The sequence below is a fragment of the Belonocnema kinseyi genome, chromosome 4 (genome assembly GCF_010883055.1).
Source record: "Belonocnema kinseyi isolate 2016_QV_RU_SX_M_011 chromosome 4, B_treatae_v1, whole genome shotgun sequence".
NCBI lineage: Eukaryota > Metazoa > Arthropoda > Insecta > Hymenoptera > Cynipidae > Belonocnema > Belonocnema kinseyi.
In genome coordinates this window covers 61,595,748-61,612,022 of record NC_046660.1, presented here as the reverse complement: position 1 = coordinate 61,612,022, position 16,275 = coordinate 61,595,748, and the positions used below count along the sequence as shown (strand labels likewise).

General features: G+C 26.8%; 1 protein-coding gene across 1 annotated transcript in view; it reads right to left on the bottom strand.

Moving 5' to 3' along the window:
• Positions 1-16,275, bottom strand: part of LOC117171634 — a 190,614-nt gene that overhangs the window by 121,384 nt on the left and 52,955 nt on the right. Inside the window, exon 2 of the mRNA XM_033359119.1 lies at positions 4,919-5,280. Within this exon, the coding sequence (XP_033215010.1) occupies positions 4,919-5,003 (85 nt within the window). The 5' untranslated portion in view covers positions 5,004-5,280. The remainder of the gene's footprint in view (positions 1-4,918; positions 5,281-16,275) is intronic.

Sequence of the window (16,275 nt, the reverse complement as noted above, 5' to 3'; positions counted from 1 at the left end):
AAATGAACTATTTGGTGAAAAATTCTGGTTGAAGCTAAATAATTTTTGTTTAAAAATTCGACCATTTGGCTGGTAAATTCAACACTTTGGTGAAAAGTTCATCTATTAAAAAAAAAATTGTTTTCTAGAAAATCATTTTGGTTATTGAAAATGAATTCTCTTAAAATAAAAATGTAACAGCTACATTTTCGGTAAAAAGTTCATCCTTTACAGTTTATAAATTCAACTAAAAGGTTAAATATTTGTAGGAATGAAAAAATATAAATTAAAAATTGTTTAAATAAAATTTGGATTAACATTTGTTCGTTTCGATTGAATCCAACTGATTTTTATTTAAAATAAGAATCTTTTTTTGTGTTAAATTATAAACTATTACACCTAAATAAACACAATGAAAAAATTTATTCGGCAAAAATGATCATTGAGACAATTTGCTAAAAGTGTAGGTGGAGGTGTCACCAGGAATCAAAAAGAATAAAACATTCTTCAAGCATTAGGAAAATGTGTTTTTAGCATAATTTTGTTTAAAATTATTTTTATTTAAATTTTTAAAATAATTTGATATTTAGATTCTGCTTCCAAAACCTTGTTATATAGACACATGGTATACCTTTCTCTAATTATATGATTCGATTTGGGGGCCGTTCAGATAATATAGGGAACATATTTTTATGGCATTTTTTGTACACTTTTTTTCCTACTGTAACAGACGGTATTATATTTTTGGGAACTACCTCAATTCTAATGTAAATTATATACCTTTTTTCGGGTAATAATTACGATACACAATTGCTGAGTATATTGATTTATATCACTTTTAAAATCCTACTATTTCTAAATATTGAATTAAAATTTTTTTATTGGCCACGTTTGAATTTTACTTTCAAAAATTCATTTTTATGCTGTGGAATTGTTTAAAAAGTAACTAACACTCTTTTCAAATAATGAATTCGAAATTTTGAATTACAAATTTTACAATTGGGAGCGTTTGCATTTTCAATGGCTCATTTCTTAATTTTTGAATTGTTAAATTTTGAATTTATACTAAAATTTGAATTGGAAAAGAAAAATGATTATCTCTTAGTTTGCAATAGTTCAATATGCAATAACTAAATTATTTTTTTTCTTTGCAAATCTGAAGGCTTAAAATTAGTTATTCTTAATTTGAAAGTCTACTATTTTAAAATAATTTAATTTTAATCGTAATATTCTTAAATTGGAAACGCCTGAAATTAAAACTATTTAATTTTTATTAGACCTCGAGTGAGATATTATTAATTTTAACGATTTAAAATTTTTAATTGTTTCTCTTTTATTATTTACTTTAAAGTTTTTAATTTAAAAATTATACAATTACATAACTTCAAATGGATTTTACGAATTAGTTGTTAAAATTTGGGAACGTTTGCAGTTGGTGTGGCTCAATTTTTAATGTTTAAATTGTTTATTTTTGAACATAAACTAAAGTTTTATATCTTTCTAAGTCATTCATCGAAATTAATATTTCAAAAAGACGTTTAAAACAGAATGAATTTAAACTACAACCATTATAAATTAATGCTACTTAAAATTGAAAATTTAAAAATGGAAGAACTTTAACTAAATTTAAATTGCCAACTTTGAATTAGAAATATTTAAAATTGAAGAGTTTCTTATTTTTTAAATTTAAAACTATGCAAGTTTTAAGTTGGAAGACTTGAGAGCCTCTCGATTAAAAAAATTATGAAAATCATCACAGTTTAAAAATTTTTATTTATACATTTTCAAAATTGAAGATTTTTTATTTTGAAAATTTACGATTAAAGATGATGCAAGTTTCTAGTTTTACAATCAAAAATGCTGTAATTAGGGCATTTTAAATTCTACATTTCTATCATTTGGAAGATTTAGAATTTAAAATCTAACTTTTGATCTTGAAACTTATTCAAATTTAAGAATTTTGATTTAGGAATCTTCAGAATTAAAGCGTTTTTAATTATAAATGATGAATATTGAACTGTTAAAAAAAAAGTTTAATGCAAAGAATTTACAAAGATTACAATATTTCCAAAGATTTCACAACAATTAACAAAATTTTGCAAAGATTTCATATAGACTTTTATTACTTAAAAAATATTCAAAGGATTTCGAATAGATTTAAAAGACTTCACAAAGACTTGAATAATTTTTTTTTTGACTTCAAAAAGATTTCAATAATTTCACAAATATTACCTAATATTTTTAAAGTATTTCAAATATTTCGCAAATATTTGATAGATTTTACAAAGATTTCACAAAGATTTTACATAGAATTCAAAAAGATTTCACAAAGAATTTGCAAAGATTTCAATGATTTTTCGAAGATTTCACAAACATTACTAAAAATTTTCAAAGATTTTGCAAATACTTTTATTACTTCAAAAAGATTTCACGGATTTCGGATAGATTTAAAAGACTTCACAAAGACTTGAATAATTTTTTTTTAATTCACAAATATTTCAATAATTTCAAAAATATGACCGAGTATTTCAAAAATATTTTAAATATTTCGCAAAGATTTTTATATAATTTACAAACATTTCACAAAGAATTCACAAAGATTTCAATTATTTTCCAAAGATTTCACAAAGATTCAAAAATGTTTGCAAAGATTTCATATAGACTTATACCACTTCAAAAGATTTCAAGGATTTTGGATAGATTTAAAAGACTTTACGAAAAAGTGAATCATTTTTAAAAAAATTCACAAAGATTTCACGAAGAGTTCACAAAGATTTGAATGATCTTCCAACGATTTAAGAAATATTAAGAAAATTTTACAAAGATTTCAGATAGATTTCAAAGATTTCACGAAGACTTGACACGGATTTTACAAACATTTCACATAGATTTCAACATTTTGGCAACGATTTCTGATAGATTTGAAATATTGAACAAAGATTTGAATGATTTCACAAAAATTGCAAATATTTCGTGAAGATTGTTAGAGAATTAACAAAGACTTCACAAAGATTTGACAAAGATTTGAGATAGATTTCAAAGATTTCACCAAGAGTACCCACAGATTTTAAAAAGATTCCACGTATATTTCAAACATTTGGCAAAGATTTCAGATAGATTTGAGATATTGAACCAAAAATTTCACAAATTTCGCGAAATCTTTTAGAGATTGCATAAAGATTTAACAAAGACTTGACAAAGATTTCAATGATTTCCTCATAATTTTACAAAGATTTCACATATTTTACAAAGAATTGTGGAGAATTCACAAATACTTCAATCATTTCTAAAATATTTCAATAATTTACAAATATTACAGAATATGTAAAAAATATTTAAAATATTTCAGAAACATTTTAGATATATTTCAAAGATTTCACAAAGACTTCTATTATTTCACGGAGATTTTAGATAGACTTCAAAGATTGAACAAAGATTTAAATAATTTCCCCAAGATTTTAAAGAGTTTACAAATATTTCGCAAAGATTTCAGATATATTTTAAAGATTGAACAAATATTTTAATGATTTCGCAAAAATTAAAAATATTTCACAAAGATTTCAAATATTTTGCAAAGATTTCACAAAGACTTCTATTATTTCACAAAGATTTCAATGATTTCACAAACATTTAAAATATTTCGCAAAGATTTTTAGAGAATTGACAAAGATTTCACAAAGATTTTACAAATGTTCCACAAATTTTTCAATGATGTTCAAAAATTTTTTAATATTTCGCAATATTCTTTAGAGAATCCACAAAGATTTCTAAAAGATGTTACACAGATTTCACAAAGATTTCAATTATTTCTAAAAAATTGCAAAGATTTTAAAGATTGAAAAAATATTTCACTGATTTCCTCATAATTTCACAAAGATTTCACAAAGAATTCTAAAGCATTCACAAAGATTACAGAATATTTAAAAATATTTCAGATATATTTCAAAGATTTCACAGAGACTTCTATTATTTCACAAAAATCTCAGATAGATTTCAAAGAATGAATAAAGATTTAAATGATTGCACGAAAATTTTAAACATTTCGCAAAAATTCCAGATAAATTTTAAAGATACAACAAAGATTTCACTGATTTCACGAATATTTCAAATATTTTACAAACATTTTTAGAGCATTCACAAAGACTTCAATAATTTCTTAAAGATTTCAATAATTTCTCAAATATTACAGAATATTTAAAATATATTTCAAGTATTTCACAAAGATTGAAATAAATTTAAAAATATTACCAAACATTTCAAATATATTGGAAAGATTGCCAAAGATTTTTCAAATATTTGACAAAATTGGAATGTCCTTCTGAAAATTTGTTCAAGACTTTACAAAAATTTCCAAATATTTTGGATTCATCTAGAAGATTCCATAAATTATTTTGCAATTTTAAAAAGGCTTCTATTATTTCACAAAGATTTAAAAAAGATTAAAAAGATTGAAAAATAATTTCAAATATTTGACAAACTTTTCATATAAATTTAGAAGAATTGCACAATGATCGCAATGATTTCTCAAATATTTCAACTACGTCGCAAAGATTCCAGATAGGTTTCAAAGATTAAACAAAGTAAGAAAGAATAAAAAATTTCCAGTTTCTATCATTGAGAATCATTATTAATTAGCAGTGCCGCCATATACAGGTAGTCAGGTTTGGATAAATTCTGGTGAAAATAAAGATTAAAAAAAAAATCGAATGTTTATGTCAAACTCAGTTGCATAAAATAGGAGAAAAAACTATTATTATATCATTCTTAAAAAAATGTGTTCTTTTTTTTTGAAGGAAACGTGTTCCTTTTTATAGAAAAGTGGTACTTTGCGGCTCCCTATGGGACAGATGTTTGAGGTGTAATTTTGGGCAATAAATTAGAAATAAAATGATTAGTTTTCTCTTTTATGGGAGATAAATTATAAATTTTGAAGGTGTACCTTTCGCTTCAACAAATGCTGTGGAAAGATCGGGCAGAAGGTAGCAGAGCATCAGGATAAAATACAGCCCAGCATCCCATCTCATCTTTGTTATTCCAAATATCCTTCGCAGGTCCTGTAGGTTGGGGTTGGGGTTTCCTTCACTTTTCCCCTATCGCGCTTTCCTCTTTCCCCCTCATATTTTCGTCCTCTCTTTCTCTCTTTTCGTCTCTCTTTTCCTCTCTCTCTTTTCCTCTCTCTCTCTCCTTCTCTCTCGACTCAACGAGTTGCAGAACCACCCCTAGCTCGGGTGCAGTCAAGAAGAAGGTCGTGCCAACGTGTCGCGAGAGTTAGGAGGGTGCTTATCACCTGGCAGATAACACCTGCAAAACAAACAGAGACCCAGGTAAACAGAAAGCAACACTTTCGTGTAATTAACCAGCCCGTAATCTCGAGACGCCAGGAAACACGGTTTTCGCGCGCAGGAATCTCCAAGTCTTTTCCACACAAAATTAGTTGCTCTAGGTTATGAATAATAGTTCGCGATACTAGTTCCCAAACTGGGTGCAATTTATCATCTGGGCTTATCAGAATTATTGGGAAAATTATTTTAGTTTGATTGATATTGTTGCACAGTGGGATAAAAAAAAGTCCGTTGACAAATTAATTATCAGAAGACAATTATTATCCGATTTTAAACTTTTTTTTTTAACAAAATAGACGAATTTTTAACAAAATACATGCATTTTAAACAAATTGCATATACTTTCAATCAAATAGTTGAACTCTAAACTAAAAAAAGATAAGTTTCCAACCAAAAGAAAAATAGTTCAATTTTCAGCTTAAAACATTTCTTAAAAAAAAAAAAAAAAAAAAAAAAAAAAAAAACGAATTATCAACCGGTTGCATCAAATGAAAAAAGACAAGTTTTTAACGAAATAGTTCAATGTTCAACAAAAAAGATATTTTTTTTTACCAAAAATAGGTTCGATAAATTTTCATTTGAAAACATTAATTTTGAACGATAAAGAAAAGATTTTCCATCAGCTAAATTTAACTAAAAAGGGTTAATTTTTTACAAAACAGTTGAATCCTCAACCAAAATATTGAATTTTTTAACAAACAAGAATTATTTTCTATCCAAACAGACGAATTTTCTATAAAAATACATTTTTTTAAGAACTAGTTGAATTTAAACTAAAAAATTAATGTTTCCAATCAAAAATAAAATAGTTTAATTTTCAGTTTTAAAAATTACTTTAAAACAAAGCGAATCTTGATTCAATGAAATCCAACTTAAAAAGATAAATGTTTAACAAAATAGGTGAATTCTTAAAAAAATGTTAAATGTGCAATAAATAAGATCAACTTTTTACCGTAATTGACAAATTTCTAATATAATAAAAAATATCAAAAACATTAATTTGCAACCAAATTATGAAATTTTCAAACTAAACAGACCAATTTTCTGGGACACTTTTAAATTTTCAATTCGAAAATCTGAATTTTTTATGAGAGGTAAATTCATTTTTTGTCTGTAAAATTGATGTAAATTGAGCTATTTTGTTAAAAAAATCTTCTTTTTGGGTTCAATTCAACTGGTAGAAAATTCTTTTTTTGTTTTGTTGAAAACAAATTTTTTAATTGACAATGTAACTATTTCATTTTTGGTTACATTGTTTTTTAATTCATCTATTTGATTGAAAATTAAATTATTATTATAAAAGAATGAACAGTTATATTAAAAATTATACTATTTATTTGTAAAAATTAACTACTGTTAGAAAATTACTTTTTTTGTTGAAAATCCGTAGGGTCCGGCGAAAAATCCAACTTCTTTGTGTGAGATTCACGTATTTTCTGAATTTTTTTTTTTAAATTTATTTTTGTTCTTTTTTTATCACATCGGCTGTGGACTTAACTATTTGGTTAAAAAATCGTATTTTTTCTTCAATTTAACGAGTAGAAAACTCCTATTATTTTTATTAAAAAGAAATGTTTTGAACTGGAAATATAATCATTACAATTTTGGCTGAAAACTTTTTTCAAATTCAAATTTTTGGTTGAAAATCCAAAAATTTGGTGAAAAATTAAATTATTCATTTGAAAAATTAAATGCTTGGTAGAAAATTAACATTCTTGTTGAAAATTTGTCTTTTTGAGCATGAAATCAATCTTCTTTTTGAAAAATCATCATTGTTGTTAACGATTTAATTGTTTAATACAAAGTTGCGTCTTTTAATTGAATTCAACACGCTAAAAATGGCTTGCATTTCATTGTTTTTGAAAACTGACTTTCTTAAATGGAACTGTAATTATTCCATTTTTGGCTAAAACCTTTTTTTCTTAATTCAACTATTTCGTTGAAAATTGAACTATTTCGGTAAAAAATTAAACTATTTCGGTAAAAAATTAAACTATTTGGTTAAAAATTATATTATTCCTTTGAAAAATTAAATAATTTGTAGGAAATCAATTTTGTTGTTGAAAATTTTTCTTTTTCAACCAAAAATTAATCCTCTTTTTTGAAAAATCATCATTTTAGTTCAGGATTGACCTATTATGTTAAAAAATTTTGTTTTCTAGTTAACTTGAGCTTTTTAAAAATTTTTTTTTTTTGTTTTTCAAAACTAATTTTTGTAACTGTAAATTTAATTTTTTAATTTTGGGCTTTTTGGCTGAAAATTTTTTGTTGTTGTTGAAAATTCAACTATTTGACTAATAGTGCTTTTTTAAACTGCAATTTTGTATCATTTTTGTAAAAAAATATTATTAAAGATTATGATAAATTATTCAAACAGTTACTATTGTTAACATTGATGAACTGCCACTTTCCTCTAATTAAAAATTGCACAACAAGTGGAAAATTTTTGAAAAAACCACGCCTTTCTAACTCCATTCTATGGGAAAATGGCCTAAAACAATAATAATTTGTTTAAACAATTTATTTGAAAATCTAATTATCAGTATCAAATGATCTCTTATGTGCGAGAAACAATTTGCATTTAAAAAACTGCAAAAAAAGTCATAATTAGCGCCAAAAACTCGCAAAACACATTTTTTCACTTATGGGTTTTTTTTGGGATCATATAAAACAGTCTCATGGTGTTGATATTTAAAAAGTGATATTTTATTCGTATTCTATGGCTTATTGTGAAGATAAATGTAGAGTTTCAACTCGATCGAAATAATATTAAGGATTCTGAATAAGATTGACAAAAACGCCTTTTTTCTTATGGGAACTACATGTTAAACTTCATGGGCATTGCGGCACATTTAAATATAATTTTTTTAAAATAAAAAAAAACGCATTTATTTTTGTGCGGATTCGAACAAATTTCTGTGGTGTCCCCATAAAAATTATAACAAAAATTTTTTGGACCACCCTACTTATATCCAACTTGTAAAAAATATCCCAGAATTGGTAACGTATTTTATGGATAACGCCTAACATAAAATTCCATTTATATTTCGTTTTCATAAAGAGGAGGGTAAGTCAGCTTTAGTCTCACAGGACATTTTGAGGAATATGTGGACCCTCCCATAGCCCCCAGAAAATCTTCTAAAGAAAAAACCATTTTTTGGACTACAGACTCCCCGAAAAAAGCCTCTTTATCTTCCTATTCCACGATCAGAATAAATTCTTGATTGAAGCTATTCTTCACACATGATACATCACCCCAAGAAAACGATCTCTCCTCGCACGAATATATTGCTAATGCATAAAGAAGCTTATAAGAATGGAAGTTTAATAAGCAACTTTTGCTGAGTTTATTGTTATTATTTTGAAACTATAAGCAGGCGGAAGAAAAATTGTTCGAGCAACTACCCAACTACCCTTGTGCTCTTTAGCTCCATGGAATTGAGAAAGTAGAAATGATCCTTCCAGCATCCGAGGATCGACTGAGAAAAGTTGTTGATACAGACGTTTAGGATAACAGGTCACGATGGGATGCATCTCGTATAATGTGTATGGGATTTAGAAACTTTTTCCCCGATGGGGGTCCCATCCCAGGATACAGAAGCCGGGATTCCTGAGGGCTAAGGGTGAAGATAATCAGGTCGCTTTTTATTCCCTGAGTTGAAGAGCGGGTCCGGCGAGACCACAGTGGTATTACCAACTTCCGCCTTTCACTACGCGCTCGCATTACAAATTAGGGTATACATATAGATACTATCCTACATGTTTGCTAAATCTGAATTGATAAAAATTCAACTGATTAAATCAAAACTAAGTATTGAAATTGACAAATCAGTTTGTTTTTTATTAATTTCATTTATTGAAATATAAAATCGATTGTACAAGTCTTGTAACAGCTTTGGAATGAATTCGGGGGATCAAAAGGTAAACAGTAAGCGCCGCCTGAACCGTTTCCAATTAAAATGCATAATATTGCGCACTATACTCGACTGAGTACTTGCGTACTGCGGTCTTTCCGAGGCAAGAGTCGCAACCGCTCTCGCTCTGTCCGCTGAGAAACTTCAAGGCCAGGAGTTCTAGGAAGACCGAGAAGGGGGGGGGGGACTGGAAACGAGAGTTAGGTGTATATTATAATAAAGATTACTATATTATAGTATTATATTATATTAACTTTAATCATAAACGATAAGTTAAATTTCAGGTAGAAATATTGCATTTTCAAGAAAAGGTATAAATTTATAACTAAGTAGTTGAATTTCTAATCCAAAGGCTGAATTTGTCACTGAAATTAAGAATCTTCAACCAAATAGTGGAACTTTCAACTAAGAAAGATGAATTTCCTACCATAAATACAATAGTTAAATTGGAAAAAAGTTAATTTTTACGAAAAAAAAATTATCAATAAAAAATTTCAATTTTTAACCAACAACAAGAGTTTTCCTCAAAGAATATGAATTTTCCAGAACAACAAATTATTTTCAAAAATATAGCCTAATTTTCAACCCACATCGGAGAATTTCCAAACGAACATAAAAATCTGAATTTTCTAAAAAAATGTTTAAAAAAATAATTTACAGCAAAATAAGTAGATTTTCCAGCAAATAGTTGATTTTTTAACTAAAAAGGATCATTTTTGTTATCAAATAGTTTCATTTTGAAATAAAAAGTAAATTGTTAATGTAAGTTGTTACTTGTTGGTGTAAGTTGTTAGATGTCAATTAAAAATGGAATAGCTGAATTTGCAATTAGAAAAAAAATTGTCGACAAAAAAATGCATTTTTAACAAAATAGTTATATTTGCAACGAAAGCGATGAATTTTTTAATGAAATTATCAATCTTTCACTAAAATAGATCAGTTTTCAACCAAAGAGATGAATTTTCAATCAAGAAGGTAAATTTTCTACTAAAGATACGAATTTTCAACAGAAAAGATCAATTTTGAACAATAAATTGAATATTTAAATTTTAAGTTGAAAATATTAATTTTCAAACAAACAAAAAAACAAGTGCTGAACAAAGTGATGAAATCTTCAACCAAAACAGGTTTTTTTGCAACCAAGCAGTTTTTTCAGTGAAAAAAAATAATTTTGAACAAATGTGGGTAAATTTTAAACCAGAAAGATTTGTCATACAAAAAGAATGTCAACCAAATAGTGAAATTTTTAACTAAAAATGATGATTTTTCAAACAATTAGTGGAATTTTTAAATGAAAAATATAAATTTTTAACCAAAAATGGGTCAGTTAAACTCCTAGTTTAAAAAGCTAATTTTCAATATACAAAAAAAAACAAAAACAAATTTTAACAAAATAGTTTAATTTTTAACGAAAGAGGTGAAATAAAAAAATTCAATAAAGAAGTGAAATTTTCTACTAAAACTAACGAAATCTCAAACCAAAATAAAAAATTTCCAAACAAAAAAGATTTTTCAATCAATAGGACATAGTTACATTTACAGTTAAAAAAATTTAATTTTTCGATTTGAAAAAAAAACTATATTATAGCATAATAAAAAAATAACTTTTATTTAGCATAATTGTTAACTTTTTTACCAAATTCTGAAATTTGCAACTGAAAAATATAAGTTTTAAATTAAAAATAAAACAGGTACATTTTAACCTTAAAAAACCATTTTCAACTAAATTAAAAAATCTTCAACCCCAAAAATGAATGTTGAAAAAATTAATACAATTTTCAACCAAGTAGTTGAATTTTCTAATAAAAAACATAAATTTGCAACTTAAAATAAAATTGTTAAATTGTAAATGAAAGAATTAATTTCAATTAATTTCCAACTAAAGGAATAGGTAAATTCATCACCATATAGTTGAATTTTCAACCAAAGACTTGAATTTTCAGCCGAGAATATTAATTTCCTACCGACAGAGAAGAATTTGCAACAAAATAGTTAATTTTTTATATGAAAAAGATCAATTTTTAACAGAAAAATCAATATTTATATTTTCAGTAAGAACATCTTTTACAGCAAAAAATTGTAACAAAATAGTTGAAAACTGTTCAGATTATCTATGTAAATTACTCCGAATGACGTGGATTTCTCTGAATTACAAGTTAATTATATGGATTATTTAAATCACATTTAATTAAATGGATTGCAAGTGGATTTATCTGGATTACATGTGGTTTACTCGGATAATCTGAATTACTCTAGATGATCTAGATTACATATGGATTACGCTGGATCCCAATTGGATTACATAAGGTTACAAGTGGATTATTTCGTATTACAAGTGGATTCCCTCGGATTACAAGTGCATTGCTTCGAATTAAGAGTAGATTACTCTGGATTAAAAATCGATTACTGTACATTACAAGTGGATTGGCTTAGATTGCAAGTGGATTATACTGAATTACAAGGTAATTACTTCGTACTACGATTGGATAATTCGGATTACAAAGATTACTCCGCATGACTTAAATTACTCTGAATTACAATTGGAATACATTTGATTAGAAGAGTACTACTCCGAAATATTGGCATTACTCTGAATTACTTGAATTACTCTGGATTACAAGTAAATTATTCTGGATTACAAATGGATTACTTATCATTATAAATGGATTACTCTAGATCACAAGTAAATTACACTGAGTTAAAAGTAGTTTACATCGCATTGCAAGTGGATTACTCCAGTTACTAGGATTACTCCGGATTACTAGGATTACACCGGTTTAATAGGAAAACTCCGGATTACGGGTGGATTACACCATTTAGAAAGAGTGTACTTTGCTTTAAATTTGGATTACTCCGGATTACTGGGATTACTCTAAATTACCTCAGTGTATATTTCATATCGTGATTTACAATAATATAATAAATTTGTAGGGTTCGGGTGTCCGTCCATCCATCGTGCTTTTCCTTAAGAGGCGAAGTGAGGGGAAATAAGGGGTGGGTCGCTAGAGAAAATGAGGGAAGGAAAATAGGAGAAGTGAAGGGAAACGAGGAGTGGACAGTAGGATAAATTGGGAGATGGAAAATGAGGGACATAAGGGGCCGAAAAAAAGGGAAGAATAACGGGAGGGTAAGTACAGGAAATAAGGAGAAATGAGGGTGTGGAAAAGAAGGGGAGTGAGTGAAAATTAGGGAGAGGCTGTGGTGCGATCAAGTAGAAGTACTAAAAATAATTGAAAGTGGAGGAGGGTAGTGAGAGGAAGTGACGAGAGTGCTAAACGAGTAGTGCGGACGAGTAGGGTGGAGGAAGGGAAGTAGAGGTGACGAAGGAAAGTAGGACAGAGGAAAGGAAGTAGGGGAAGCGATGCGTTAGCTGTGGAATTAAGAAGAAGGGGAAGTAAAAAGGCGGAATTCGAAGAAGGGGTGGGAACTAAAGCCTAAAGGGAGGGGAGGAGAAGTATTGGAACATAAAGGTAGTAGGGGAGGGAAAATATAGGAGGGAGATGTTTGAAGGATTGTTCTGGAATAATTTTTTTCACTATGGATCTTCTTTCGAGAAAGTATAAGAAAGATTCGTGCCAGTTTTTTTTATAATAGAATCAACAGTTTTGATATATTATCCCTTGGTCAGGAAAGTGCCCCGTCTGTAAAGAATAATCCACATAAGAGTTTTGCATATACGACAGGTACAGTTTTATATATCCTGTGAAAGATAATGTTTTCAACGTTATAAAATTGCATTTGTCTATGTATTTTACATAAAAGGAAGAGGTGGGTACTTTATGAGAGACCTGGGACGGTATGGAAAGTCGGTCGAGGATCTACTCGATTTTTTTTCATGAGATATGGGGTTTCAGATTACGAGCCGTTCACTCATATTTTTAAACAAGGGAGACTTTTGTAATTTAAATAAAATTTCTATAATCTAATTCCGAGTTTAATACCGACGAATATTAAACTAAAATGAATTTTTATACAAAAATAAATTATCAGTCAAAATGTTGAATTTTTTACAAAGTAAAATAATTTTTAACTAAATGGAACAGCCTTCTGAAGAAATGATGTTTTGTAAGTTGACTTTTTATCTAGTCAAGAATTCACAGTTTTTCCCCTTTTTTGAAAGATTTCCTATTTTTCTTTCGTTTTTAAGAAAATTTTTCCTTTTTATCGTTTCTTCGTTTAAATGCTATTTGTGGAAAATACAAGAATTAAAAAAAAAAAATCTTTCTGGTTTAAATATTCAACTCTTGTTTTTTCGGTTAATGTTTAGTCATTTTTGTTTAAAATTTCAAACATTTGGGTTTAAATTGAGCTTTAAAGGTTCCAAATTCAACTATTTGGTAAAAAATAAAGTATTTTATTAAAAATTCAATTATTTTGATGAAAATTCATCTTTATTGGTTAAAAATAAATTTTGTTGTTGACAATTCAACTTTTCGGGTCAAAAGTTCTACTTGGAGATTGAAAATTTAACGACTTTGAGTAAAATTTAACTAATTTGTTGCAAAGTAAACTTTTTGGTCAAAAATTTAAATATTTTGTTGAAAATTCGTCTTTTTTGGGTAGAAAGTTTTTATTTTAAGTTAAAATCTTTTTAACTAACTAGTGGAAAATTATTTGTTAAAAATTTAATGCTTTGGTTGATGATTAATCTTTTCGGTTGAAATTTCTGTTATTTTGTTAAAAATCCGTTTTTTTTTTTCGTTAAAATTTTCTGTCTTGGTGGAAATTTAAACTTTTTAATATTAAAAACGCAAGTGTTTCACTACAAATTAGTAAATTAATAAATTTACGTTTAATACGATCCATGTAGAAAATTTGTAGAACTATCAAATAACTGTTTTATTTCAGAAAAATATATTCACAAAAAAAGAAAGAGATTATTTAACATATGATACCCTCTAATGTTTATTTATTATTTCTTTATAACTTAAAACGCAAAGCCTACTTGCTGAAGTTAATATTGATTTTTATTATTTGTTACTAACTAAAAACTCTAAAAAAACTGCAACATTTTAGCATTTATCATTTTCAGAAAAGATAGTTATAAATAACAATAAATGATTCAAATAATTATTTTTGTTAACTTGAATTAATCATTAACTCATTAAGTGAAAGGAAGACAACAAGTTTAAAATTAGAAAAAAATTTTCTTTATGGTGAATTTGAATAATTATTAAGCCACTCCAATTGAAAAATAGACAAATAGTAAAAAATCTGAAGAAACCCGCAACTTTCTGTAACGAAGCAAAGAGAATATTATTAACAATAATAATAAATTTCTTAAACAATTATTTTATATAATTCAATTTATTTACCATTACACTTTTAATAAAAAGTAGTCAAAAAGGAAAAAAATATTAGAAAAAAACTGCAACTATCTAGTATTAATATAGAAGAAGATTTCTATGACCAATAATAATTTGTTTAAACAATTGTTTTTACGAAATTAAAATAAATATTAACTTACTCTGAGTGAAAAGTTGACAAAAAGTTAAATATTTCAGAAAAACCGCAACTTTCTATCATTAAGTAAACAGAATATTATATTAAAAATAATAATAAATCTCCTAAAAAATTAGTTTTGTCACTTTGAATTATTTATTACTTCACTCTATTTGAAACGTAGGCACAAAGTAAAAAAAATTAGAAAAAACTGCATCTATCTACCATTAATATAGAACAAGATTGCTATAAACGATAATAATTTGTTTAGAAAATTATTTTTCATAAATCGAATTGAATATTAACTCACTCCATGTAAAAAGTAAACGAAAAGTTGAAAATTTCAGAAAAAAACCGCAATTTCTACCATTATTCAAATAAAATATTATTAACAATAATACATTGTACAAAAGATTATGCTAGTAAACAATAATTAATTATTACCTCAATATTAGTGAAAATTGTGCAAAAAGTGGAAATTTGTGAAAAAACCGCGACTTTCTGTCTTTATTCTAGAATAACATTGCAAAAAACAATAATAAGTTGGTTCGAAAATTTATTTATACATATAATTATCTGTATAAAGTAACTTTTCATGTATTAGAAACAATTTGAATAAAAAAAAAAAAACCGCAAAAAACATAATTAGCGCTAAAAACGGGCAAAACCGAATTTTCACTTATAGTGTTTTTTTGGGACATTATAAAATAGACTTATGGGAATTTTACAAAAAAAGAAAATTTATTGGGAAATATGTGTTGAACTTCATGGTGCTTGCGCCACCTTTAAATATAATTAGAAAAGGGATTTATTTTTTTATTTCTAAATTGCGAAAAAAATTCTCTCAAGCTTCGCTGGGATCCGAACCTAGATCTTTCAGATTGCCGGTCTGATGCTCTTACACATTAAGCTACGGCGAGACGAGATTAATTTTTTCACAACCCTACAAATTGCACTTCGACTTAATTCCTTGTACTTTTAAGATCAATTTTTCAAACATTCCAATGTATAATATTTTTATATCTTACATTATTATTATATTTTATAGTATTATTATATCTTATATTCAAAAAATGTTATTTCAAACTAGTAGACAAAAAAACTATTAACATTAAATTATTTGATACATTTTATTTGATCAAAATCATCACATCAAAAATATAACTAACAATTTGGTTAAAAAATCATATTTTTTGGTTACATTGAACTTTTTTTATTAAACATAAAAATGCCATCTTGTTTTAGTATACCATAAAATTTGGGTAAGAATTGGCTGATTTGTCACACGTCCCGTCATATCCATATAATATGGTAAAAGTTACCCTGAACGCTTTTTTCCGTGATATAAAACTAATTGAAACACTGTCCTTATCTTTTTATTCCGCTGAAAGATATACTTTTTATACCCTTTTATACGACCTCTCCGCATGATCTATAAGAATTTTTTTAATAGGCCTGATTCTGCAAAGATTTATTTTTTATTCTGAGATCCACTTTATGTCAAAATATTGCTCTGAGAGGTAAAACGATTCTCGTATATGGCGGTATCGCATTTGCCTTTGCAGTTGCGCTTTACGGCTAAAACCATGAAATAATGT